This window comes from Nomascus leucogenys, chromosome 22a, assembly GCF_006542625.1.
Source record: "Nomascus leucogenys isolate Asia chromosome 22a, Asia_NLE_v1, whole genome shotgun sequence".
Taxonomy (NCBI): domain Eukaryota; kingdom Metazoa; phylum Chordata; class Mammalia; order Primates; family Hylobatidae; genus Nomascus; species Nomascus leucogenys.
The window spans coordinates 15,714,403-15,742,133 of record NC_044402.1 but is presented as its reverse complement, the minus strand read 5'-3'; the positions used below and the strand labels follow the sequence as shown (position 1 = coordinate 15,742,133).

Genomic DNA, 27,731 nt, shown 5'->3' with positions numbered 1-27,731 from the left:
GGGAGGGAGCAGATGGGAAGTTCTCCAAAGGGAGATGGAAAATGCCTGATGTCTCCTTCTAGGTGACCTATTAATATTGCACCACAGAAACCTATGCCTCTTAAATAATTTGTGCAAACTTGTAGAATATATTGAAAAACAAAAGGAAACCAAGTAGAGAAATATTTTTTAAAGTTTCTTGAAAAAGCCACATAAATTACTGAACACTCATGTCCTGCAACAGTGATTTTTTAAACTGTGGGTCACAACCCTTCAGTGAATCCTGAAATCAATTTAACGGTCACGACCAGCATTTTTGTTTTTTGAGTCAGGGTCGGCACCATCGCCCAGGCTGGAGAGGGCGAAATCAATTTAAGAGTCATGACCAGCACTTTTTTTTTTTTTCCTTGAGACAGGGTCAGCACTGTCCCCCAGGCTGGAGTGCAATGGTGCAAACATAACTCACTGCAGCGTTGACCTTCCAAGCCCAAGCAATTCTCCTGCCTCAGCCTCCGGAGTAGCTGGGACTACAGGCATGAACCACCACGCCCAGCTAATTTTTTTTTTTTTTTTTTTTTTTTTGTAGTGACAAGGTTTTGCCATATTGCCCAGGCTGGTCTGGAACTCCTGGAGTGAGCCACTGTGCCCAGCCATGACCAGCACTTTTTAATGAAAATATCTGTGTGTAGCACACAGTAGACTTACTTTTTGCTTCAATTTACATATCTATGAGTGTGTTCCTTTCCAGGTTCCCTCGTTCATCCACCCTGAATGAAGACAGATACTCACCTGGTAATGGCCTGAGATCTGACTGAAGCCTGAGAGGTGACTCAGCCACAAGACACTCAGGGTTCATTAGAATTGTCTAGTCCCAGCTCTGCTTCCTCCAAGCAGTGAGACCTTGAGGCATTGCAGTAACGCCTCTTGAGTCTTCCTTTTCTCATTTTAATGACAGGACTAATACCTGCCCTGCCTGCCTCATGGGGTTGTTATAAGGATCAAATGAAGCGGTGCTCTTGACCAGTGGCAAGAACTTCAGAAATGTGAGTTGTAATGATTTGTATTTGTTAGCAGTAAATAAAAGTGCTTGGAACCGGCAGCCTCTGGGGCAATTAAGTGTAGAAGATAAAACCCATGCCTTTTGGAAACTAGCATTCTTCCACAAATACTGCTTCCAGACTACTAAATGGAAGTTGTTTCTGGAAGATGGATAGATTTAAGAATCTTGGCCACGGAGCTCCTTTTTGCATCCCACAGAAAGGGGCTCTGCTCACAAGGAAGTCTTCCTCCCTAGACTGAGCCTCCCAGAAGCACACCCTGAACAACTCTGCAGAGCTGAGCAGCGTACTCCTGTCCTACAGGTACTGTGTTAGTGATACCTGCTGCCTCCCAGAAAGAAGTGGCAGCATCTCATTGGTGGGGTTGGGGGAATTAGGGAATGCATGTTAACGTGAACCCCAAGAGTGAGTTGATAGCTGGTGAAGAGGGAGAAGGTAGAGGTGAGGGCCTTTAGGTTGGCCGGCTGGGCTTGCCTCACAGTCAGTAAAGCCCCCTCATGCAGAGCCATTCATCTGCTGGGAACCGCTGACCTTTTGGTTCAGATGCCTGATATAAACTCACTGATACGGGAGGGGAGGATCTGAATGGGTAGGGAAGAAGCAGGGAAAGTTACTAGGACAGACAGATTCTAAGGCTTCTCTGAAAGGAAGGAAAGAGTTGTGATGTGCTACTGGGGAGGTCCAAGGGAGAAGGGCCTGGGCAGTGTGCACCACTGGTGAGGGTGTGAAAAATGGGCTGGTGACTGGCCACCAAATGGCTTGGGGAGAAGTGGCTGGAGAGAGGGTCACCTGTGTGGTGGGAGGGATTGGACAAGTGTTTTTAGATGTTATGAGAATGTCTAAGTTTGACACGAGACACTCCTAAGTTTGCAAAGAAAAGATATACAGCCACCTTCCTTCAGTATCAGAAACAACATGCTTGGGATTAAAAATAATTACTTGGCCAAGAACCTTATCATTTACCAGGTGCATCCACACAGTAAATATCTGAGTGTCTCTTACATGCCTGGCATGTCCCACTTCACCCACAGGAGGAAGTCCATTTTATAAATGAAGAAACTGAGGCTCAAAGAAGTATGTGAACCTAAGGTTTCAGTCCTCTTAAAGATGAGAGCAACCTGCTTCTTGATCTCCTCTAATACCATAGCACACTCAAGAAATGAGCATCTTAAATCGTGCTTGGATTGGCAGAATCTGCCTTTAGGTAGAGGAGCAGATGTAATGGCTCCAACTACTTTCTAGAGACAACCAAGAGACACTTTTGAAGAGCCCAGTCTGAGACCTGGTTCCACCTTTCCATCCCTTCTGTGTCCCTGCCCCCAGCCCCCACCCCCAGGACACATCTGGCAGTGAAGGGACTCCAATTCCTGTTCTTGGGAGTGGCCCCCACTTGTGCTCAAAGTATAATTAAGTGGCTTAAAAGTAAGTGCAAGGGTCGGGAGAAGGACTTGACTGCATGAGGGAACTTTTAGAGGTTATAGAAATGTTTCTACCATAATTGTGGCATTGGTGACATTTAACAAAACTTGAATTATATACCAAATTGGTAATTTTTATTGTATGTAAATTATAGTTCAATAAAGCTGATTTTTAAAATAATGTAAATCCTGATATGTGCATTCATTGTATGTAAATTCTACATCAGAAACAAAAAAACTAAACAGTTGTTGAGTTCCAGTTAATGATATACATGCTGAAGTATTTAGGGGCAAGTATATGGATGTCTGCAGTTTACTCTGAAATGCATAAAATGTAAGATATATTAATGGACAAGTAGATACATGATCAAGCAAGTAAAGAAAAATTTAATTGTCCAATCTAAGTGGTCAATTTACAAGCTGCCATTGTAAAATTCTTCTTTGTTGTGTTTGAAAATGTTATTATACAATGTTGGGGGAAACCAGGTGACTTCAGGTTTTTGGCAGAGCCAAAGCGTTCCTATTGGACCAGTTCTTTAGCAAATAAAAACTGTAAGCTCTGGAAAAAAACCTTCTTTAAAAACCAACTTCTTAAAGATACTGAAATAGACCAAAAGCAGGCAGATACTGGAGAGGAGTCAGTGGAGGAAGGGCACGGGACTGTGTGAGTTTCCTGTTTTTTAACCACTGTTAGCCTGAGGCCAGGTGTCCATGCACCATGCAGGACAGGTAAGCCTCCAGTGTACAATCTACAGCTCGCTGGCATGAGGAACCAGAGTAGAGAGTTCAGAGCACCACAGCCTCTCGAGAGTAAAGGGGGAAATAACAGAAAAGCAAGCCAGAGAGGGGATTCCTAAATTCTGTATATAGACTGCTCAAATCTCCAGCTGACCACTGAACTATGCATGCAGAATTAAGGCTAAAAGAACTGAACTAAAAGTTGAACTACTTCCCACTGCAGGGGAGACAGTTTTGTCGCTGAGTTCAACCAAGTTAACTGCATGTTTTAAAATAATTATTTTTCAGAGGAATATAAGAGAATCCCAAGTTTCTACAACACAACGTAAATTATACACTAAATACAATGTCTAGGATACAATCCAAAATTATTCACTATCTGAATAAACAAAAAATTATGCCTCATTCTCAAGAGAAGAGACAAAGGAGATCAACCCCAAGAAGTTCTAATCAAAGCTATTAAAGCAACTATTAAAGCTGTGCAAGAATGTAAAAAAAGTTCTCATGGTAGTGGCCGAAAAACTCCCAAATTTGGTGACAGACATAAAGTTACAGATTCAAGAAGTTCAGTGAATAACAAGCAGGATTAATACAAAGAAAACCCCATCTAGGTGCATCATAGTCTACTGAAGACCAAACTTAAAGAGAAAATACTGAAATCAGCTACAGGAAACTAGGAAATAATGATTTAAAGGACTGCTGACCTCTCTTTAGAAACATTGGAGGCCAGAAGACAGTGCAACATCATCTTTAACATGCTGAAAGGAAAAAAAAAGTCACCCCAGAGATCTGTATCTAGCAAACATATATTTCAAGAATGAATAAAAAAAAAACTAATATTTTCAGGTAAAAGGAAACTAAGAGAATTTGCAGATCTAAATTACAAGAAATGCTAGAGGAAGTTCTTCAGGCTAACGGGAGATTTTACCAGAGGGAAACTCAAATCTTTAAGAAGGAATAAAAGCCACTGAAAATAGTAAACATCCGAGTAAATACAAAGGATGTCTTCTTCCTCCTCTTTAAACTGTGCATTACTGTGTAAACAATAGGCGGGTGCAGTGGCTCACACCTGTTATCCCAGCACTTGGGGAGGCCGAGGTGGGTGTATCATGCGAACAAGAGATCAAGACCATCCTGGCCAACACAGTGAAACCTCGTCTCTACTAAAAATAAAAAAATTAGCTGGGCATGGTGGCACGTGCCTGTAGTCCCAGCTACTCAGGAGGCTGAGGCAGGAGAATAGCTTGAACCCGGGAGGTGGAGGTTGCAGTGAGCCGAGATTGTGCCACTGCACTCCAGCCTGGTGACAGAGCAAGACTCCATCTCAAAAAAAAAAAAAAAAAAAAAAAAAATTGGTGGGATTTTAGCATATGTAAGTAATTTGCATGACAATCATGGCATAATAGATGCAGGGAAGGGAATAGGAAAGGACCCTATACAGTAAGCTATCTATATTTTATGCAGAGTGATACAATGTTAGTTAGCTCTTAGCTGTGAAACGTTCATCCCTGGAGCAACCACTTAATAATGTAGAGATAGAGCTAAAAAGCCAATAGATAAAAATGTCTGCTCTGAGAAAGACACTATTAAGAGAATAAAAAGACCAGCCACAGACTGGGAGAAAATATTTGCAAAACAGTTATCTGATAAAGCCCTGTTAACCAAAATATACAAAGAATTTTTTACAATTCAACAATAAGAAAACAATGAGATTAAACGATGGGCCAAACGAGGAGTTTGAGACCAGCCTGGGCAACAAGGAAAAAAAAAAAAACCTAGCTGGGCATGGTGGTGCATGCCTGTAGTCCCAGCTACCTGAGAGGCTGAGGCAGAAGGATCACTTGAGCCTAGGAGTTCAAGGCTATAGTGAGCTATGATCGTGCCACTAAATTCCAGCCTGGGCAACTGAGCAAGGCTCTGTCCCTTAAAAAGAAATAGGCTAGAGACACCTCACCAAAATATACACGTGGCAAATACATATAGGAAAAGATGCTCCACACATCATATGTCATCAGAGAAGTATAAATTAAGACAATGAGGTACCACTACACATGTATTAGAATGGCCAAAATCCAGAACACTGACATCACCAAATGCTGGCAAGGATATTGAGCAACAGCAACTGTCATTTATTGCTCATGGGAACGCAAAATGGTACAGCCACTTTGGAAGACAATTTGGCAGCTTCTTATAAAACTAAATATAGTTGCCATATGATCCAGCAATTGCACTTCTTAATATTTACCCAAAGGAGTTGAAAACTTACGTCCACACAAAAACCTGCACACAGATGTTTATAGCAATTTTATCCATAACTGCCAAAACTTGAAAGCAACCAAGATGTTCTTCAATAGGTGAATGGATAAATAAGCAGTGGTACATCCACATAATTGAATATTATCCAGCGCTCTTAAGAAAATGAGCTATCAAGCCATGAAAAGGCACAGAGGAAACATAGATCCACATTACTAAGTGAGAGGAGCCAATATGAAAAGACTACATACTGTGTGATTATACCTATGTGACATTCTGGAAAAGGCAGAACTTTGGAGACAGCTGAAAGACCAGAGGCTGCAGGAGTGGGGGTGGTAGGATGAATAGGCAGAGCCTAGAGGATTTTTAGGGCAGTGAAGCTACTCTGTATGATACTATAATGGTGGATACATGTCATTACACATTTGTCCAAACCCATAGAATGTACAGTACCAAAAGTGCACCCTAATATAAACTATGGACTTTGATAATGTGTTAATGTAGATTCATCAGTTACAACAAATGTACCACTCTTGATAGTGGGGGAGGCTATGTGTGTGGGGGAGCAGAGATATTTGGGAAATGTGTACCTTCCTCTCAATTTTGCTGTGAACTTAAAACTGCTCTGAAAAATACTCTATTAACTAAAAAGACCCAGTTAATCCAAAAGAAGTCAGGCAAGGTGGAACAGAGAAGCCAAAAATAGTGGGGACAAACAAGACAAATAGTAAAATGGCAGACTTAAGTCCAGTCATATAAACAACTACATTAAATGTAAATGGTCTCTATCTGCACTAAGACGGCAGCCACAGGCCACGTGTGATACTTGTTAATTGACATTAAATAAAATTTAAAAGTCAGTCTCTTTATTGCACTAGCCACATTTTAAGTGCTCAGTAGTGACTCATATTTCACTAGTATATTGAACAGCACAGATATAAAATATTTCCATTATCACATAAATTCTATTGACCAGCATTGGTCTGGTCAATCATAGAGATTATCAGAACTGACACAAATTCCCCCAAAAAAGACCCAACTGCATGCTGTTCACAGCAAGTCCACTTAAAATATATAAACTACACAGATAAGTTAAAAGTGAATGGATGGGAAAAGGTACCATGCAAATGTCAAGCAAAAGAATGTGGTGACTGGATTAATATCAGATAAAGTAAACTTCAAGGCAAAGGGTATTACCAGAGATAAAGAGGGACATTTCATATTAATAAAAGGGTCACTACACCAGGAAGATACAATAATTACAAATGCATGTGTTTAATAACAGCTTAAAAGTAACATGAAACAAAAAGTGACATAAAGGTAGAAATAGATGATTACAGTTATAGCTGGTGATTTTAAATATTCCTCTCACCAATTGATAGAATAACTAGAGCAAATGTCAGTAAAGATCATAAAAATACCATCAATTACTTTTAACTGACATTTATAGAACACTACAGCCAACAACTGCAGAATACACATTCTTTTCAAGTGCACATAGTACATTCACTAAAATAGACCATCTGGTTGGACCATTAAATAAGTCTCAACAAATTTAGGAGGACTGAAAACATACTGAATATGGTTCTCTGAACACACTGGAAATAAGTTAGAAATAAATAATGTGTCTATTTAAACTCCAGATATTTGGAAATTAAGCAACACGCTTCTAAATCATGTGCCCCAAAAAAATCAGAAAATAATATGAATAAAATATGAAAATACAACATACCAAAATGTTTAGGATGCAGCTAGCACCAGGCTAACAGGGAAAGGTATAGTTTAAAAATACTAATGAGACAGCCAAGTGGGAGGGGGTCGCTGGAGAAGCTCCAACCAGCCTGCCCACTGAGGTGGAGCTGGAGCCTAGGGAAGTTCACGACCCTTGCAGCAGGGAGGAGCCCGGCACCTCCTCTTCTTGTGTGGAACCTGGGATTCAAGCTGCCGGCGGGAAGCGCTCTAGCAGGGACTCTGGGCTAGTAAGAGTCCCTGCTTCTCCTTTTTCTTCCTTTTCACCCAATAAAGCCCTGCGTTACTCACCCTTCAAACCCTCTGCGAACCTAAATTTTCATGGCCGTAGGACGGACAAGGACCCCATCTTTAGCTGAACTAAGGAAAGGTCCTGCAACACTAACATTAGCAAAGAAGAAAGGTCTAAAATCGGTGATCTAAACATCCACCATAAGAAGCTAGAAAAAGAAGAGTAAACTCAGAAGCAGAGGAATAAAAAGAATAGAGTGGAAACCCCAAGTGCAACATATCCCAGAAATGCAAGATTGGCTTAACATTAGAAAGGCAATCAATGAAATACAACATATTAGCAGAATAAAGGAGAAAACTACATGATCATCACCATAGATGCAGGTAAGGCATTTAACAAAATTCAGTACTCATTCATGCTTCATTAAAAACAAAAAACTCGGCCAGGCGCGGTGGCTCACGCCTGTAATCCCAGCACTTTGGGAGGCCGAGGCGGGTGGATCACGAGATCAGGAGATCGAGACCATCCTGGCTAACACAGTGAAAACCCGTCTCTACTAAAAAACAAAAAAATTAGCCGGGCGTGGTGGCGGGCGCCTGTAGTCCCAGCTACTTAGGAGGCTGAGGCAGGAGAATGGTGTGAACCCAGGAGGCGGAGCTTGTGGTGAGCCGAGATCGCGCCACTGCACTCCAGCCTGGCCGACAGAGCGAGACTCCGTCTCAAAAAACAACAACAAACAAAAAAACACCAAAAACTCAGAAAACTAGAAAGAACAATAAAAGGAAACTTCCTTAATCCGATAGTTTCTTAAAACCTCACAGCTAACATTATATAAATGATGATAAAAGGAAAGTTTTCTCCTAAGATCATAAGACAAGGATATCTGCTTCCACTTCTATTGAATAATGTACTGAGAGGCTCTAGCCACTGCAGACAAGAGGAGGAAAAGATGATAAAGATCAGGAAGAAAAAAGCAAAACTTGTAGATGACATGATTATTTACAAAGACACTCCTAAAGGAATCAACAAAACATCTACAACTGATGACTAAAGTAGCAAGGTTGAAGAATTCAAGTACTTTTGCAACAATTGTGTATTTTTATGGACTACAGCAAACAATTGAAAAGTAAAATTTTGAAATTCCATTTACAATAACATCAAAAGAACATAAAATACTTTAGAATGAATTTACAAGAGATGTGCAAAATCTCCATATGAAAACTTGGTTAAGAAATCCTAAATAAATGGAGGAATATACCTCTTTCATGAATTGTCAAGATGTTCTTCCCAAAATAGCTCCAACACAATCCCAGAAATCAAGATCCCACAGCTTTTTGGATAAGCTGATTCTATGATTTTTTAGTGGAAGTGTAAAAGTTTTATAACATCCAAAGAATCTTGAAAAAGAAGAGCAAAGTTAGAGGACTCAATTATAGTCCCACTAAAGACCTACTATAGAGCTGTAAGTAATGTAAATCCTGTGGTATTAGCATAAGGGTGGGCAAATAATGAACAAATTGAATTCCTGAAACTCAGGCATATTTATCTTTTCAACAAATAGCATTGGAATAACTGGAAATCCACCTGGACAAAATGACCTTTGACTCTTACCTCATACCATAGGGAAACAAACTTAAATGGATCATAGACCCAAATATAAAAGTGTGGGGAGACAGAAAACCTATGCAACCTTAAAGGAGGTAATGATTTCTCAAAGGGCACCAAACATACAGAAAACATATTTAAGAAAATAAATAGGCAAATCAGAGGTAGAAAATATTTGCAAGATACGTATCTGAGAAAGGACTGGTATCCTGCATACATAAAGGATCTCTATAATTCAGTAACAGAGAAACTAATTTTTTAAGTGGGCAAAATATTTCAACAGAAAATTCACAAGAGAAGGTACACAAGTGGCCAGCAAGCACATTAGACATCAGGGAAATGCAAATTAAAACCACAGTGAGATATCGCTACATCCACCAGTATTTTTAGACATCAGGGAAATGCAAATTAAAACCACAGTGAGATATTGCTACATCCACCAGTAGTTTTAAAATTAAAATGACTGATACTGCCAAATGTTGACAAAGATACGGAGCATCCAGAACTATTGTACACTGTCAGTACAGCTGATTTGGGAAAATGTCTGGCAGTTTCTCATAAAACAAAATACATACCTACCCTATGACCCAGCAATTCCACTCCTAGGTCTTTACGTAAGAGATATGAAAATATATGTCTACATAGTTGTGCAAGAATGTTCCTAACAGTTTTATTTATGATGACCAAAATTTTCTAACAGTTCTCTTTTCTGTCAATAGGAGGAGAATGAATAAACAAATTATGGTATACCCAAACAATGAAAAACTAGCAATAAAGAGGAAGGAATTACTAAGACACATAACATGGGTAAATCTCAATAACATAATGTTTTCCACAAAAGAGTACATACCGGCATGATTCCATTTGTATGGAGATTTATAACAAAAAAACTGAGTTCTATAAAAGCGAAAGTAATCGATGGTAGAAAAATTCTGAACAGTGGTTTTCTCTGGAGGGATGTGGGTGGGGAGTTACAGGGAAGGGACTTAGGGGGACCCTGTTGGTGATGTTTGGTTGGTAGGTTGGATAGGTGATTTGCAGAGGTGTACGCATTTGTCAGAACTCACCTAATGATACACTTAAGATTTGTGCATTTCATTGTATGTAAATTTTATCCAAAAAGGAAAAAAAATCTGCAAGTAAATATTGAACCCTACGTAGTGATATGCAGGCAGAAGTTCTGTGGATGAGGGCGGAAGTGTACCAAGCTCTGCAACTTACTCTGAAATGCATCCAAACAAGATGGGTTGATGGATGGACAGAGGGACGGGTAGATATCTAATAAATCAAGTATAGTAACATGTTAATTGTAGAATCTAGGTGGTGGGTATACGGGTGTTCACTGTAAAGTTCTTTCAACTTTTTAGAATGTTTGAAATTTTTCATAATAAAATGGATTTAAAAGGTAATTGCAGTACTCACCCTGGGTGTATACACATGCACCTATTCTCGCGATGCCCCGAAAGCTCTTGCCCCTCAGAAGGCTAGATGAAAGAGGGGCATTGGGGAGTGAGTAACAGAGCCGAGAGGACTGCTAACAGCACCACGGTTTCTGATGAAAATGCACTCGCCAGAGCTGTGTTTCTTTATTCGAAATCATACGGTTTTACTCAACAGGGCTCCTAGCCCTTCTGTCTCTGCTCCTGGTGCGTAAGGGTGGTGTGTGGGGCTCTGAGCCTGGGACCGCTCTCTCGGAAGGTGGGAAGATGCCCACGTATCCATTCCTCTCCGCGTACCGATTCGCTCCCACATGCCCGGGCGGGTGATTCTGGAGGGCCGCGCGCGGCTGTGTGCGCGGGCGGGGGCGGGATGTGTCTGGAGGGGGCAGAGCGCCCTCTCCCGGCCCCGGAGGGCCCACGCGGACCGGCTGAGCGTCCCACCAGCCGGTTCTGCATCCACTCCCCAGATCTGCGCGCCCTGGTGGGAGCACTGCAGCCCCGGGTCGGCCCTTCGAACGCCAGGCGTCTACCCGCGGAGACCAGCGCAGGAGGCGGGCCCGCGCGCAAGGAGGCGGGCGACAGGGTGGAGTCGCCGCAGCTGGCAGCCGCACGGCTCCACCTGTTGCAGCGTCGGAGCGCGCCCGCCTGAGAAGGCAGAGCGCGGTGCGGACCTCTTCTCCGCGCGCCGGCTGGCAGGGCAGGGCCGCGGCTGCCAGGAGGCCCGGGAACAGTCCCGACGGAGCGGCGCGGAGAGGGCGCTCCCCGGAAGGTGAGATCCGAGCGCGGCAGCGGCGCCAGCGCCCCCTACAAGGCGGGGTCTTGGGGAGGGGGCCCCGGCGGTTTGCTGGAGAGCCTTGCTACTGTTCTGCATGAGGTGGGGGATGCCTTCGGCGCGGACCCCGCGTCCAGGCAAAACTCTGGAACGCACTAGGCAGCCAAGCCCGGGTGGAAGAGATGGAACCCTCCAAGGTCAAGGTCTCCTGGCTGTGGGGCCCTTCCAGCCCCCAGTATTTGGCCTCCTCTCCGGAAGCGGGGCTGGCTTGCGTTGCGCGCCTGGTCCGGGCGGAGCCTACTAGTAGGCGCAGAGGACGCCCCCGCGCAGGATCCAGAGACCAAGGGCGCTCTGGCATGGTCAAGGCGAGGGAGGCTGCCCGGGGGAGAAGCCCCTAACTTCCTTCGCCCCCTGTTTCAACCTCCCTTTCTGGTCTCCTCTCTCCAGCCCGTCCGCCCAACGGATGCGCAGCGTTGGAGCCCGGCCGGAGGTCGGAGCCCTCGGACGCCGCAAACCTCGGACGCCGCTCAGCACAGCCCCTCTCTCCGTGCGCCCGCCCCGGACCCCCTCCATCCCTAAGATCTGGCAGCCGATTCGGTGGCTCGGGAGGCCACAGGCTCAGCGCGACACCACGACCACAACTAGGAGGCACCACCGTCGATCTACCTGGGGAGGCACCTACAAAGCTAGCAGACTGACACCCGCGTCCTAGCCGTCGGCGGCCTGCGAAGCGATAGTCAAAGGAACCAGGACCCCGGGGCTCTGCTTACCCGCCGACCTCCGGACCGCCCCCCCCCTCCCCCGCAACCCGCGACCTTCTCTTTGGCGGAAACTCGAGTTCGCTCGAGCTTGCCCTGAAGACGCGCCACGCCCCCTCCCCTATCTGAGCCGGACAGGGAGCCGGGGTGGAAACGGCGCCGGCATCCCAGCGCCAAGCAGACGTGGACTCTGCGCCGGTTCCCCGGGACCTTCAGCGTTAAGGAGAACTCCGAGGAGAGCAGGGGGAGTGGAGGGGAACGGCGGCGACAAAGCGGATTTGAAACTAGGAGTCAAGGAGGACGTGGGGAGCTGGCGCCGCAGGAGCTACCGAGGCGGCGGCCGGGAGAGCCTCGCGGCCTGCGGGAGCGCCCGGCGGTCATGGGCGAGCCTGCCGTGGGGCGCCCGGGAGCTGGCTGAGCGCCGGGGCCCTTATTTCCCGGGGGTGTGGACGAGATTCCGCCGACGCCCGGTGCCGTGGGCCTGGGGGCTGCCCCTGGGGGCCCGGCCATGGCCGGCCGGGGTTTCAACTGGGGCCCGGGCCAACTGAACGAGGACAACGCGCGCTTTCTGCTGCTGGCCGCGCTCATCGTGCTCTACCTGCTGGGCGGCGCCGCAGTCTTCTCCGCGCTGGAGCTGGCGCACGAGCGCCAGGCCAAGCAGCGCTGGGAGGAGCGCCTGGCCAACTTCAGCCGCGGCCACAACCTGAGCCGCGACGAGCTGCGCGGCTTCCTCCGCCACTACGAGGAGGCCACTCGGGCCGGCATCCGCGTGGACAACGTCCGCCCGCGCTGGGACTTCACCGGCGCCTTCTACTTCGTGGGCACCGTCGTTTCCACCATAGGTAAGTGTGCTGGCCGGACTCGCTGACAACCTCCGGGCGGCCTCCACTTCCTCCGGGGGGCAGGACCGACCCTCTCAGCCTTTCATTCATCCATCTGGGCGCCCAGCCCGACTCCACTGACATGAGCTGTCGCCTGATCAACAGGTGGTATTGCCTGCCCGCCGCTCTAATGTGGTCCAGGCACCCGCAGCTTCAGCGTCACCTGGCAGCTTGTTAGAAATGCAGTCTCAGTCCCCTCTGCAGACCTGCTGAGTCAGAATCTGCATGTTAACAAAGTCCCCAAAGGATTGGAATGATCCTTAAATTGGAGACGCTCTGCTCTGGGAGATTTTCAGTCTAATGAAGGAGACAGGGCTTGAGTTCATGGGGAAGAAGGCTTTTACAGATAGGGACAGGAAACTAAACATTAACTGAGTCAGTCAGAGGGGAAGTGCAGATTTTAAAAGATTCTGCTCTCGACTTCACACTTACTGAGAAAAAATCAGAACACCAGACTGGAAGTGAGGAAGCAAAAGTGCCAATGACGGTTCAAAAGATGGAAAATTGTCCACCAGGAAGAACCAGGGAAGTGACCTTTGGGCTGAATCAATTCGCGTTAGGCGTAACTTGGGCTTGGGAACTGAAAGCGCGTTGCACTCTGGAGTAGGAGAGAATCGCATTCAGGGGCCCCATGAGCTGGTTGGAGTGGTGGAAGGAATACTAGGAAGGTCTGCTGGCTAATGGGATGGAGGCGGGGGTAGGACCTTCACTGACTGAGGAGCTGGAACTTACCTAGAGGCACCTGGAAGCCATTGAGAATTTTTTTAGCAAAGATGTAGCACAGCTATAATCAGTTGTGTTTATTTCCCAGCAGAAGGAAAATGATTTGGGGGAGTCTTTGCACCACACCCCTAAACATTGTTCATCCTTGAAGAATAATCAAGTGATTAATGGGGGTTGGGGAAGATGCTGTAGAAATAAATTCTGAGGGGGGCAAAAAGAGACCTGGAGCAGGGGAGGGAGCTTGGAAAAGTTAGACGGAGAGGAAGTGGCCTGCAAGCTGCAAAAAAGGCTGGCAGTTGCAAACAGCCCAGGGTGCATGTGCTGAGCGCTCTGTAGCTGCTGACCCTGTGCACTCTAGAAGAGCTCGCTGGTGAGGTGGGGTGACAACTTGAGCCTCCTTGAGGCTCCCACACGTGGCTGTGCTACATAGACATTCTGCCAGGAGAAGCAGCACAAAAGACAAAAGAGATCGGCTTCAGGTCAGATTCATCATGAAAGACTTCCCAGGGCTAGTCCAGGAATCCAGGGCTTCAGCTGATGCATAGGAGGTGAGGCAGAGGACCAGTATGATTAGGGACACACAGGCTGTATCTGAAGTGCCTGGCTCCCAGCCCCCATCCCATCCCAGATGGCACTGCCCATCAGCAGGCCATGATGGCACCACCATAACTGGGTATCAGGCAGGAAAACTTGCAACAGACCAGAATTGGCTCAAGATTGGTGAAGGAGGAATAACACCCCCATGGTTCTCCCCCCGAGCCCACATTCTCTGCTGGACTCTTAGCTGTGTTCCACAAGCCCCTCCTCACATCACCTTCCACGTCTCAGAAGACAGTTCCAGAATCTTCACATAGGCAAGACTTGGGATGAACAAACTGATTAGGAGGTGTCACTTTGGAAGTGACCTTGACTCTACTGTGTTTGCATAGCAAGTACAGGATTTTTTTAGATTGAATGGTTACTTAGGATGGTTTTGATGGGAGATTTGAGGGCTGAATCTTCCCCACCACCATGAAAAACCATCTCTTGGTGCTCCCAGTGGGCACAGAGGCAGGAAGGAGCAGAGTGTGTGTGTGTGGACAGGTGCATCCATGTAGCAGGAACTGAGAGTGGCATGGGTAGGTGGCCATATGGGAACATGGGCTTTGGGGATACCAATATGACAATGTGGCATGGAGGAGTGGAAAGAAACCTGGGCAAAGAGTCTGGAGTGGGAGCTTTTCATCCTGCCTCTGTATCTTGGGCAAGCCTCTTAACTATTCCGAGCCCCATCCTTTTCTCATCTGAGGCATCTACAAAGTGCCCACCTTGGTATCTGGCACATCACCTATTTGGTGAATATTAGTCCTGCCCCCTGCTCCCTCCCTCTGCCTAAGCCTGCCCCTGTCACAGGGTTCTTGTGAGGGACAATGAGCTCTTGTAAGTGCGTGCGTGTTAAAAGGTGAAAAACATTATGTAAGTGTGGGCTGATTTTTATTTCTCATTTGTAACATTTCCTTTTAAATTGTTTCACTAATTGTTGTAATAACAGCACTGGCTAACCTTTATCAGCCCCATATTAGGCACATACTGTGTGATTATTACCTGAATGTGCAATGCAGCTCATTGCTGTGTGACATTCACACTTCATTTCAGCCAACACAACTCCATGAGGTAGGCATAACACTCCCCCGTTATAGATGAAAAAGATGAAGGTTAAGGTTTTTTTGTAAAATAAAGTATAAAGAAGAAAAAAATCAAGTTATATGCAGTAATATCATCCAAATTAACCATTGTTAATGTTTTGGTCCATTTTCTTCTAGTTCCTTTTTCCTCTGCGTATACTTATATACATATGCATTTTTAAAAATTAGAATTATATTCTATAAACCACTTATTTCTTGCATTTTTATTGTAACATTACATGATGGTATTTTTCTTCTAAAAATTAATTCCACCATGCTTTATTCTGCAAAGACTTTGAGGTAGCAGACAAAGTATACAGTAAAATAATCATAAAATACAATTAAAACTTCAGAGCCAGGGAAAAGAAGAACAGAAATATGGAATGCAAGTGGAGCTATGAAGTTGCTAGAGAGGAATTTTGTCTTAGTTTGAGTTCCCTTAGAAGCAGACCTTGAGCCAAGAATTTGAGTGTAAGCAGTTTATTGGGAGGAGCAAGGGATACAGGTAGGTGCAAGAGAAAGTGAATCAAGGAAGGAAAGTAAGTTAATCCAGGGTATGCTATTAAGGCAGGTGCCATAGTGGGCAATTGGTACCTAATCCCAAATGGAAGCTTGGAAGCAATGCAAAGCTCCTGACCCAGATATCCCACGCAAGAAAGCTGGGATGTTTACATACCCACACCTGTCAGGAATTGGTTAAAAAGCTGTCTGGGGAGGATGAGGAAGGAGCACAGGGATGTTATTCCCAGGTACTTCTGGCCTTATTTTCTTTGATGGACAGCCCAAGGGTAGCCCTCAGGCAAAGATAGGCTCTGCTGTTGGAAATCAGGCCAGTGTGCCAGGAAATGATAACATGATCCCAAGTAATGGTAGGGAATCCCATGGAAGGAAAAGAACCAGCAAGCTTCAGATTTGGTTTCAGGCTTCATGGCAGACAGAGTCATGACCCATACTAGAATTAATATCAGAAAGGAGGAAACATAAACTTTTCCCAGTACCTAATTCTCCTTTTTTGAGACAGTCTTGCTCTGTCACCTAGGCTCGACTGCAGTGGCACAATCTTGGCTCACTGCAACCCCTGCCTCCAGGGTTCAAGCAGTTCTCCTGCCTCAGCTTCCCAAGTAGCTGGGATTACAGGTGTGCGCCACCATGCCCAGCTAATTTTGGTATTTTTTTTTTTTTTTTTTTTTAGTAGAGATGGGGTTTTGACATGTTGGCCAGGCTGGTCTGAAACTGTTGACCTCAAGTGATCCTCCTGTCTCAGCCTCCCAAAGTGCTGGGATTACAGGTGTGACCCACTTTTTATTTTTTTATTTTTTGAGGGAGTCTCAATTTGCCACCCAGGATGGAGTGCAGTGGCCTGAGCTTGGCTCACTGCAACATCTGTGCCTCCCAGGTGCAAGCAATTCTCTTGCCTTGGCCTCCCAAGTAGCTGGGATTACAGGTGCAAGCCACCACACCCAGCTAATTTTTGTATTTTTAGTAGAGAGAGGGCTTCACCATGTTGATCAGGCTGGTCTTGAAATCCTGGCCTCAAGTGATCCGCCCACCTCAGCCTCCCAAAATGCTAAGATTACAGGCATGAGCCACCACACCTGGCCCCAGTACCTAATTCTCAAAGTATTTTCTCTTTGGGATTATATATAGGAGACATTGTGTAGGACAACAGATGATATTCACAAACAATATTTTCCTGGAAAATGCAATTGAGGATTTCATGTAGCTGTTATCTAATTGAGACCTTTGACTTAAAAGTCAAAGCTTAGAGTGGAAAACACTTTGCCAGTTTCTCTACAGGTTAAACATAGGACTACTTTATGACCCAGTAATTCCATTTCTAGGTATATAGCCAAAAAAAATCAAAAGTAGGGATTCAAACAGATATTTGTACACCAGTGTTCATAGCAGCATTATTTACAATATCCAAACAACCCAAGTGTCCATCAACAGATGAATGAATAAACCAAATGTGGGCTACATACAATGGAATATGATTCAGCCAGAAAAAAAAGGAATGAAATTGGCCAAGCAGGATGGCTCACGCCTGTAATCCCAACACTTTGGGAGGCCAAGGCAGGTGGATCACGAGGTCAGGAGTTCGAGACCAGCCTGGCCAATATGGTGAAACCCCGTCTCTACTGAAAATAAACAAATTAGCTGGGTGTGGTGGCACATGCCTGTAGTTCCAGCTACTCGGGAGGCTGAGGCAGGAGAATTGCTAGAACCTGGGAGGCAGAGGTCGCAGTGAGCTGAGATCACACCACAGCACTCCAGCCTGAGTGACAGAGTGAGACCATCTCAAGAAAAAAACAAAAAGGAATGAATTTTGATATATGCTATAACACAGATGAACCTTGAAAATAATTATGCTTAGTAAAATAAGCCAGACACAGAAGGACAAATATTGTATGATTCCATTTATATGAGGTACCTAGAATAGGCAAATTCATAGAGATAAATTAAAATAGAGGTTACCAGGGGCTGAGGGAAGGCCAGAAGTGGGAGTTATTGTTTAACGGGTGCTTTCAGTTTGGGATACTGAAAACATTTTGGGTATAGATAGTGGTGATGGTTGCACAACATTGCAATTATATTTAATGCTATTGAATTGTACACTTTTAAATGGCTAAAATGATAAATATGTTAAGTATATTTGACTGCAGTAAAGAAAACCTCAGGGCAGAGTATTAAAACACAATTCAGAAATGTTGATTCTGAAAAAGGCTGGAGATCAGACATGAAACAGGGATAAACTTGAAGTCCTCAGAAAAGTAGAATGACAGTATGTCTTGTAAATGATCTTCTGTGAATATCTTTTCTCTGAAACCAGCTTTTGTTAGGAGCTTGTCCCCGTGTTTGCTGGTGTATCTGTAGATAGCTTCTGTCCCCAAAGAGTTTGAGGTACTCTGCATTTGACAGAGTCGGGGAAGGCTTAGGTTTTGCTGCAGTAACAAGCTACTCCCAAAATCTCAGTAGCTTAATGTAATGAAAGTGTACTTCTTACCCACACCGAGTTCACTGTGGGCGCTGGCGATGCTGCAGGGCGGTTGTCTCTGTGTTGCCCCAGCGCTTCAGGCCTCTTCTGTCTCTTGGCTCCTCTTCCTCAGCACATGCTTCCAGGATTGCTCTGGAAGGGGAAGAAAGAGCTGAAGAGTGAGCACCAATGATTAAATGGCCACCACTACCTGGAAGTAGCACAGGTCCCTTCCACTCCCACGTCCTTGGCCAAATCAAGTCACAGAACCACCACCCTGTACTTCAAAGGGTCAGGGAAACATTATTCCATCCCCTTTGTGGCAAGTTGCAGAAGAAATGTTTCTTCCAGTCTAAAAAAGCACGTGTTGGGCCCAGCGCGGTGGCTCATGCCTGTAATCTCAGCACTTTGGGAGGCGGAAGTTGGTGGATTGCTTGAGGCCAGGAGTTCGAAACCAGCCTGGCCAACATGACGAAACCCCATCTCTACAAAAAAATAGAAAAAATTAGCTGGGTGTGGTGGTGCAGGCCTGTAGTCCCAGCTACTTGGTGGGCTGAGGTGGGAGGATCACTTGAGCCCAGGAGGTTGAGGTTGAGGCTGCAGTGAGCCATGATCATGCCACTGCACTCCAGCCTGGGCAATAGGGCAAGACCCTGTCTCAAGCAAAAAAAAGAAAAGAAATGCAGACTCTCAGGTCAACCCCAGACCAACAGAATCAAAGTCTATGCTTTAATAAGACACCCAGGTGAGTCCTGGGCACATTGAAGTTTGAGAAATCTAGAGTCTAGAGGGCTGTTCATGTTGTGATGTTGCTGACTAGGACAAGCCTTCCCATGCTTTAGAACATAGACAAGCTGGTGGCCAGGCAGGTATGGTGAGGAGGTGAGCTCACCTGCTGTCTTATGACCTCCTCGCCAGCTGGAAGTCAAGTGCGCTGAGGGCAGGTTCATTACACACCATCCAGATGCAGGGATGCGCCGGGCTCAGGCTGAGAAGATGACCCGGCTCATGAGGACCTGAGATGCTCAGATGGAGAGGCTCAGCCTCACCTCATATGTGACTAGATTCTCAACAACAGTTTTTATTCTTTTTTTTTTTTTTTGAAACGGAGTTTCGCTTTGTCACTGAGGCTAGAGTGCAATGGCGCGATCTTGGCTCACTGCAACTTCTGCCTCCCGGGTTCAAGCGATTCTCCTACCTCAGCCTCCTGATTAGCTGGGATTACAGGTGCCCGCCACCACACCCAGCTAATTTTTGTATTTTTAGTAGAGATGAGGTTTCACCATGTTGGTCAGGCTGGTCTCAAACTCCTGACCTCGTGATCTGCCCACCTCGGCCTCCCAAAGTGCTGAGATTATAGGCATGAGCCACTGTGCCCAGCCCTATTCATTTTTATTAAACAGAGATAATTATGCAGGTGCCCTTTTCTGGCCCGGGGTGTGGCCCATGATTGGCTCTGCATGGCTGTACTCTACAAGACCCCCATGGGATTCTGGGGCTCAGCTGGTAGGTGTCTGGTTCGCCCTGGTCAGTGTGAAATCCATGTGGTGCTAAACTGAATCTTGCTTTGGGAATCTGTTTGTTTGTTTGTTTGTTTGTTTGTTTTGAGACGGAGTCTCGCTCTGTCGCCCAGGCTGGAGTGCAGTGGCGCAATCTTGGCTCACTGCAAGCTCCGCCTCCCGGGTTCACGCCATTCTCCTGCCTCAGCCTCTCCAAGTAGCTGGGACTACAGCCGCCCGCCACCACGCCCGGCTAATTTTTTGTATTTTTAGTAGAGACGGGGTTTCACCGTTTTAGCCAGGATGGTCTCGATTTCCTGACCTCGTGATCCGCCCGCCTCGGCCTCCCAAAGTGCTGGGATTACAGGCGTGAGCCACCGCGCCTGGCCCGGGAATCTTTTTTTTTTTTTTTTTTTTTTTTTCTCATAGGAACAAGGCCGAGGAAAGAGCTTTTGAAATCAAAGTATATCAAGTCCAAACAATAAAATATTGAAAGTCACTATTTTACAGTATAAAGTTATAAACTGACATCAGAGAAGATGAGGCATTCAGAAAGAATAAAAATATCCCACGAATGCATTAAATGATATACATTAATGGATGTCATGCATGGGTCAAGATTTAAATCATACATTGAGCACTTTACACATTACCAAACATTTGTGCACAAACCTTACGGGATAGGCAGGGAAGTTATTACTAATTCCATTTTGCATGTGAGGACCCTGAGGTGCAGACAGCATAAATATCTCGCTTAAGACCACACAGCTATAAAGTGGCAGAGTTAGAATTAGAACCAAGTTTTGTTTTTTTAGTGTCTAGTGACAAAATAAATATATATTAATTTTGGAAGACTGGAAATAATATGGGAAAGTATTAAAAAAGTAGAAATCATCCATAATTCTACCAACCAACAACAAACACTGTAAATAGTCTGGGAAATCATATTATACGTATTATATTGAACCTAAAGTGCTATTTTTAAAATCTAAGCTGCATCATTATTTTATGTACCATCAAGAAAGAAACACTGCCAATTAAATTCTGACATGCTACCTGTTGTGGGATGCATCTCGATTTCAGAGATATTAAAATTTGGGGGAAAGGTGTATCTTCAAATCACTGAAATGTATTTTGCATCTCATTGCTTTCTATATAACCATTATAACATGAGCAGATTGTTGTAATTAGGCAAAAATGAATCTCCTTATGATTAATATCTCTGATTTCTATTAAAGTTGATTGATTCAAAATGTTGATTAAAAAATACTTACAGTTCATCTTCTCTGAATCAAGTAATTCTTCCCCCATTTTTCTGCTGGGAGCAGGAGGGATGCTGTGTTAATCAAAGTGTCTGTGTGCTTTATAGTTTAAGGATTTTGACCCCGTCTAAAGACTAAATGTGTCGTATTTTTCATCCTTTATTCTCTGTTCAATGTCTATAACATTATTTATTACTTAGAGAAATGTTTTTCATTTCAATTCAGTTTCGTATTTCAGTCCTTTTCTCGTGCTTTCTCCCGTTGTCTTCGTGCTTAAATCTTTTTCCATCCAGATTCCGTAAGAATGCAAGCTTTTGTTCAATACTTTTGCAACTACTCTCCGTTTCCAGTTATAGCAGTGGCTTTTAAAGCACTTTAATGTATTGTTTCATGCGAACAATGGCAGGTGCGTTTGGAATTATAGCTGAGGAGCAATGTGCGGTCGTAGGGAATGAGAAAACAGGAAGAGTAGCTGGTGAGAGCTTACCTCCACTCAGGGTAGGGTGAGACGGCCATACCTCTTCCAGCTTTAAAAATTTTATGGGGAAGCTCAGACAATCCATTCTGAGAATCCCGGATTTGTTCAATTATTTGTTTCCTGCTGGGAACATTTCAGTATCTGGAAATTAGAGCTGTGTTGCAGGACATAGCCCTCATTCTCCATTGCCCAGCATTTAGTATTCATATATGCTCATCTTAGCCTGTTGCATTAGAAATTCTTGTTTATATTATAAAATAGAACGGCTTCCTTTTCTTTTATGCTAAATTCTGTCCAGTTCTCTCTTTCCCTCTATCCCTTTCTCTATGAAGGAGAGATGGGTTTGGTTTGAGTCTTAACCCAAATAATTCTTGGGCTCCTTGGGGTCCTGTCCAAGACGCTGTCTTCTTTTGAAAGAAGCATGGTCTGTTAGCCAAAAGTAATGAAAAGTAAATTTGATTTTTGCTTGCATCTTAAAAGAAACTTAAAGAGTCTCCAATTTATAACACAAAGGAAACTTCTTCCTTTTCTCCTCTCCCAGTTTCTCATATCTCAAAGGAGTTCTGGAACCTCTTTTCCCTAAACTCCTCCCCACGTTTCTCCCAATCATCAGCTCTCTGTCTTTCTGTCCCTCCCGGTGCCGTCTCCCCACATCTCTCTCTGCTCCCTATTATCAGTATTGACTTCACTTCTGCAACATCATTTAGCTTTCTCTCAGCATATTTCCTGGATTTCCCATAGTAAAGGACAGTCCTGGTAGTTGACCCTGCAAGCAACAATCTTTTCCTCTTAGAAGGAAGGAGAGAATTGGGAGGCCAAGGTGGGCAGATCCACGAGGTCAGGAGATCAAGACCATCCTGGCCAACGTGTTGAAACCCTGTCTCTACTAAAAATACAAAAAATTAGCTGGGCCGTGGTGGTGCATGCCTGTAGTCCCAGCTACTCGGGAGGCTGAGGCAGGAGAATCACCTGAACCTGGAAGGCGGAGGTTGCAGTGAGCCGAGGTCGCACCACTGCACTCCAGCCTGGGCGACAAAGTGAGACTCCGTCTCAAAAAAAAAAAAAAAAAAAAAGAAGGAAAGAAGAGTGGGGGAAGATGGTGATCATTAATTAAAGTCATTAATGACTTTACACCTGGGGAACATCTCAGCCATTAGAGGAGGACATTTCTGTGTTCAGACCCAGAAGCACGCAGTCCTGCCGAGGACGGTGGGGAAAATAACCTCATCAGAAGACACCTCTGTCACAACACGGCCCTCCCTTCATCCTCCAGCCTTCTACCTCTTTCGGTTCAGCTGATGTGAATTGCCAGACATCTTACCAGGACCTTCAGCACACCTACTGCATCTTCCTTTGGCCAGAGAGTCATCTTTATAAGCCTAATTAGGTGCTCAGGGTTTATTTTTCTCATTCTCTAATCAGCTCTCCTGTGTCTCTCAACTGATCGCCTCTCCTTGAAAGGGAAACACTGTAATCCGTGAACTCAGGGGTCAGACCGTGAATGTAAATGAGTGTAACGGGGTGTAGGACATTAGGGAGCAGTAGGGCCTTGTGCCTTGGAGAGAGCAGCCCCAACACAGGCATTCAGATTCTCACTTTGAAACAGCATTGCGCTGGCCAGACAGGTCTGATGGGTGGAGTCCCCCAGTTCAAGCTTTGATGATTATGAGCTCTGGGCTTCCTTATCTTTGGGAGGGAGGACAGGGAGCGCATAGCATCGCTCTTGAGTATAGCAGAGCTTGCTTTTTATAGTTCACTTAAAGGACGCTTGTTCACAGAGGGTGAACCATGCATGCACTTATTTCTAAAAGGAACTAAGGGCAGTTACGTTCTCCTAAACTCTTCTGATTTCTGCGACTGCACATAGTTATTGAAATCTGTAAGTATGTATGGACTATTACCTTTTTCACATTATTTCCTATATACTTTCTCAAGAATTCCACATGTTTATATGAATGCAGAATGGTTTAACTATACTCAAAGAGTTGGACTTGGGGGTTATATGTGACTTTTTTTTTTTTTTACTATTGCATATAATAAAAGTATGAAATTTTGGATTTCACCACGGTTAAACACAGTGCACATCTTTGTGTACATTTAGTTCTAACAACAACCCCATAAGATCGGTACTATTAATAGTCTCATGTTGCAGACAAGGATCCCGAGGCTCCAAGAGCTTCTGTGCTCCGTCTGAAGCCACCCAGCTGGAAGCAGTGTGGCATCTCCCTTCAAACCTTACACTCCGAACCACCACTTCTTTGCCTTTTCTGCCTTTGGGGTCCTTGTTGTGGGAAGAATCGCCAGTTAAAGTGACCGTGTGTGGTCTCTTTTACAGTGTGGTGGCCCTTAGGTGACCTGGGATAGTCTAAGAAGACAGAAGTGGTCTGGTTAGCAGAATCTCAGGGGAGGCTGATGGTGTAAGGTTTGGGTAGCGTGCTGCCTACCGCCCAGGAGTCCATGTAAACAGAGACTTCTGCCTCCCACCGGCAGTCCTCTCAAAGCTGCAACCTCTCTGCCATCACCATGACGAGGGGTACACGCCCCCACGACTTTCACCTCCAATTCAGACATGTTTGATCCCAGAAGTCACTTCCTGACTTTGCCTATTAGCTATTGGCGTGTTGGCACCAAGGTTCTCTGTGTCTTGGGTCTTCCCTCCTTTTAAGCAGCTGATGAAGATCACAAGGCTTGGGCCCTGAAGATCAACCAGGACTGTGGTTTTCAAACTGTGCTCCATGGAGCCCATGGGGTTCATGGTATTTTAAGGGCTGCCTCAAGGGCCAAGAGGACCCCTCAAGTTGTTGTGGTTTTTTTTTTGTTTTTTTTTTTTTTCTGGAGACAGAGTCTCACTCTGTCACCCAGGCTGGAGTGCAGTGGCACGATCTTGGCTCACTGCAACCTCTGTCTCCCGAGTTCAAGCAATTATCCTGCCTCAGCCTCCAGAGTAGCTGGGATCACTGGCACGTGCCACCACGCCCAGCTAATTTTTCTATTATTACAAAATAGAGATGGGATTTCACCATGTTGGCCAGGCTGGTCTCAAACTCCTGACCTCAGGTGGTCCGCCCACTTCGGCCACCCAAAGTGCTGGGATTACAGGTGTGAGCCACTGCTCCTGACCAAGTTTTTTTGTTTTTTTGAGGGGCGGACGGAGCCCAGGCTGGAGTGCGGTGGCGCAATCTTGGCTCACTGCAACCTCTGCCTTCCCCGGGTTCAAGTGATTCTTCCACCTTAGCCTCCCGAGTAGCTGGGACTACAGGCACGCACCACCACACCTGGCTAATTTTTGTATTTTTGATAGAAACAGGGTGTCACCATATTGGCCAGGCTGGTCTCGAACTCCTGACCTCGTGATCCACCCGCCTTGGCCTCCCAAGGTGCTGGGATTACAGGCATGAGTCATGCCTGGCCTCAAGTTTTTATCTATTTGATTGTTTCAGAGCAGAAGAACTTGATATATTTATATGTCTAAAATACTTATCTTGTTCGGCCACTTTTTTATTGGCTTAAATTTTTTGGTATGTAGAAAAGATTTTTATAGAGCCAAATACACTCATTTTGACCAGCAGCATTTTTTCTATAGCTTTTCATAAATTCAGGTCCCCTCCATGGTTGAGATAAAGATTCTTATCCATTCTCTGTTCAGCTCTTTAACTCATCTCAAATGTTATTTTAAATGATTGCTTTTAAAAAGGTTTTGTGAGATTGACTACATAGTGATGCTTTGACTTATTTCTAAAATTATCACACAATGATTTGAGAATATGCATTTTGCAGATTTCTCCTTTTTATTTGTTGTTTCTGTATATCCTAGTGTCTGTATATATTTCAGTTGGTTTTTCTCTTATGCTACTGAATTTTGGACCTGGAGGCAACATCTACAACCACCCTCCAAACAGAAAACATACCCAAAATGGCATTTCATTGTATGTTTATGGGAATATAAATTCAGTGCTATTGCTTTTATCACTTGCATAATTTTTATTACTATTTCATTATAATAGTGTTGCCTTTATTTACCTCTGAATGCTTTATATGCTAATACCTATTTTTAAACTGAGATAAGATTAAATTTCTGCATCATTTAGCAGATACTTGCTGACTTTTAGACCATCTCTTTAGTTGTAATGTTTAGTAATTTTTTAAAATTAACCACTTAACACATTTTTGTATTTTTATTTTATTATTTTATATTTTTAAATTTTATCTTTTTAGGGAAATTTGATGGACTTAATATTTGGTTTCGTTGGTATTATCCTCCTTCATCCTATTTTTCTTATTTTTTAAGTCTGGTTTCAATTCTATATTTTTATTATGATGGCTTAGATGTTCTTTTTGTCATTTAAATATGATCAGAATGAAATCATATCTAAACTATCTGAGGATAAAAACCATTTCTACCACTATTCTTTATGTTTATAAATAAAATTGAGACCTTGGTTTGTTGGTGATACAGAATCGTTCAGCCTAGGGTTCAACCCATTTCCTCCAGCCTCTGTGCCTCCCAGGTCCTTGTTGTATCTTGTTCTCTGGAAATGCTTCTTTAAATGACATTTTTACATCTTGGAATCTACCTTGTATCATCACATCTTTTAACTGAGAGTCCATGACCTCTTTAACCTCTCTAGTGGTTTATGGACTTTTCTTTTTTTGAAACAGTCTGGCTCTGTTGCCCAGGCTGGAGTGCAGTGGCACAATTTCGGCTCACTGCAATCTCCACCTCCCAGTTTCCAGTGATTCTCCTGCCTCAGCCTCCTGAGTAGCTGGGATTACAGGTGTGCACCACCATGCCCGGCTAATTTTTGTATTTTTTTTTTAGTAGAGACAGGGTTTCCCCATGTTGCCCAGGCTGGTCTTGAACTACTGACCTCAGATGATCTGCCCACCTTGACCTCCCAAAGTGTACAGGCATGAGTCACTACACCAGGTCTAGACTTATCTTTTTTGATCTCCCCATCTTTCTCTCTAGTTTCATTCTTCTCATGCCTCTGGACCTTTAGGCTTTGGTTCATCATTCACTTAAACCCCATTGGATCTCCTCAAGCTTTGCTTGTGCCTTCAGACAGAAAGTAAAGGCAAAATAATGAACCTTTGAGAGAATGACTTTTCCTATGTGGTCTGAAAATGATGCCCCATTTAACACTTAGTGGAGTTGGAGGAAAGAGAAAATAACACCACATTTGTTACCTATTTCTTCTGTGTTTTCTGTCTGGTGCTTTTCTTACTCCTAACTCTTTAGCCACTTTTATTGGTACTTAGGTCTCAAGGTAGTAGTGTTCCTTTTTGTTGCCTGTAGTACTGCTTCTTCAAAGCGACAAGCATATTGACTGCAGGTTGCATTGGACTGCATGTAGTAGGAAACCCCAATACCAATGATTTAAACACATAGAAATTTATTTTTCTCATATAGCAAGAAGTTCAGAGGTCTGTGGTCCAGGGCTGATCTAATAGTCCCACAAGGCCACCAGAGTCCCAGAACCTTCTGTCTTTCTGTTCTGCCAGGCTTAGATGGTGGCTCTGTCTCTCTTTTGCTCATAAAACAGAAATTGTAAGCACTATCAAGACAGGAAGAGGGAAGGAAAGAGGTAAAAGGTGTGTGCCAGCTGAAAAGAACTTTCTGGGAAAATTCCAACAACTCATTGGCACGAACCATGTCAGATTGTCCCCCAACCCCCATTTGCACGTGAGCTCAATGCTATCTCATTGGCACGAACCATGTCAGATTGTCCCCCAACCGCCATTTGCACGTGAGCTCCATGCTATCTCAAATGCAGCTAGGGTTTCTTTATTGAGACAGAAGGGAAGTCAATATTGTGTAGCAACAATATTGTGTAGACAACTAACAGCGTACCTCCTGGAAAAAGAAAATATTGTCTGAGCGTCTCTCTTTCTGGAATTGTTTTGGAAGGTACTCTGTGAGCAGTAAATGCCTTGATCAATTGTTTTTCTCTTCTGGGGATTTTTTATTTTTATTTTTTTTATTTTTTAGAGACAGAGTCTGACTCTGTTGCCAGGCTGGAGTGCACTGGCGTGATCTCCGCTCACTGCAAGCTCTGCTTCCCGGGTTCACTCCATTGTCCTGCCTCAGCCTCCTGAGTAGCTGGGACTACAGGCATCCACCACCACGCCTGGCTAATTTTTTGTATTTTTAATAGAGACGGGGTTTCACCATGTTAGCCAGGATGGTCTCGATCTCCTGACCTCGTCATCCGCCCACCTTGACCTCCCAAAGTGCTGGGATTACAGGTG

At 44.5% G+C, this 27,731-nt stretch overlaps 2 protein-coding genes across 2 annotated transcripts in view; both read left to right on the top strand.

Annotated features, from left to right (window-relative positions):
• The first annotated feature begins 10,782 nt into the window (after positions 1 to 10,782).
• LOC115832270 lies at positions 10,783 to 11,955 on the top strand. Its single transcript, XM_030802281.1, has 2 exons — positions 10,783 to 11,240; positions 11,691 to 11,955. Exons 1-2 carry the CDS (start codon positions 10,783 to 10,785, stop codon positions 11,953 to 11,955), a joined length of 723 nt encoding a protein of 240 aa, XP_030658141.1.
• A 115-nt stretch (positions 11,956 to 12,070) lies between these two features.
• The window catches only part of KCNK13 (potassium two pore domain channel subfamily K member 13), a 122,074-nt gene continuing 106,413 nt past the window's right edge, over positions 12,071 to 27,731 (top strand). Inside the window, exon 1 of the mRNA XM_003260871.2 lies at positions 12,071 to 12,843. Within this exon, the coding sequence (XP_003260919.1) occupies positions 12,510 to 12,843 (334 nt within the window). The 5' untranslated portion in view covers positions 12,071 to 12,509. The remainder of the gene's footprint in view (positions 12,844 to 27,731) is intronic.

Bases quoted from the DNA above. Each gene is read 5' to 3' on its own strand.
- LOC115832270 (XM_030802281.1), top strand. From the start codon at position 10,783: ATGCCCGGGCGGGTGATTCTGGAGGGCCGCGCGCGGCTGTGTGCGCGG. The intron at 11,241-11,690 runs GTGAGATCCGAG...TCCTCTCTCCAG, and splicing joins GAGAGGGCGCTCCCCGGAAG to CCCGTCCGCCCAACGGATGC.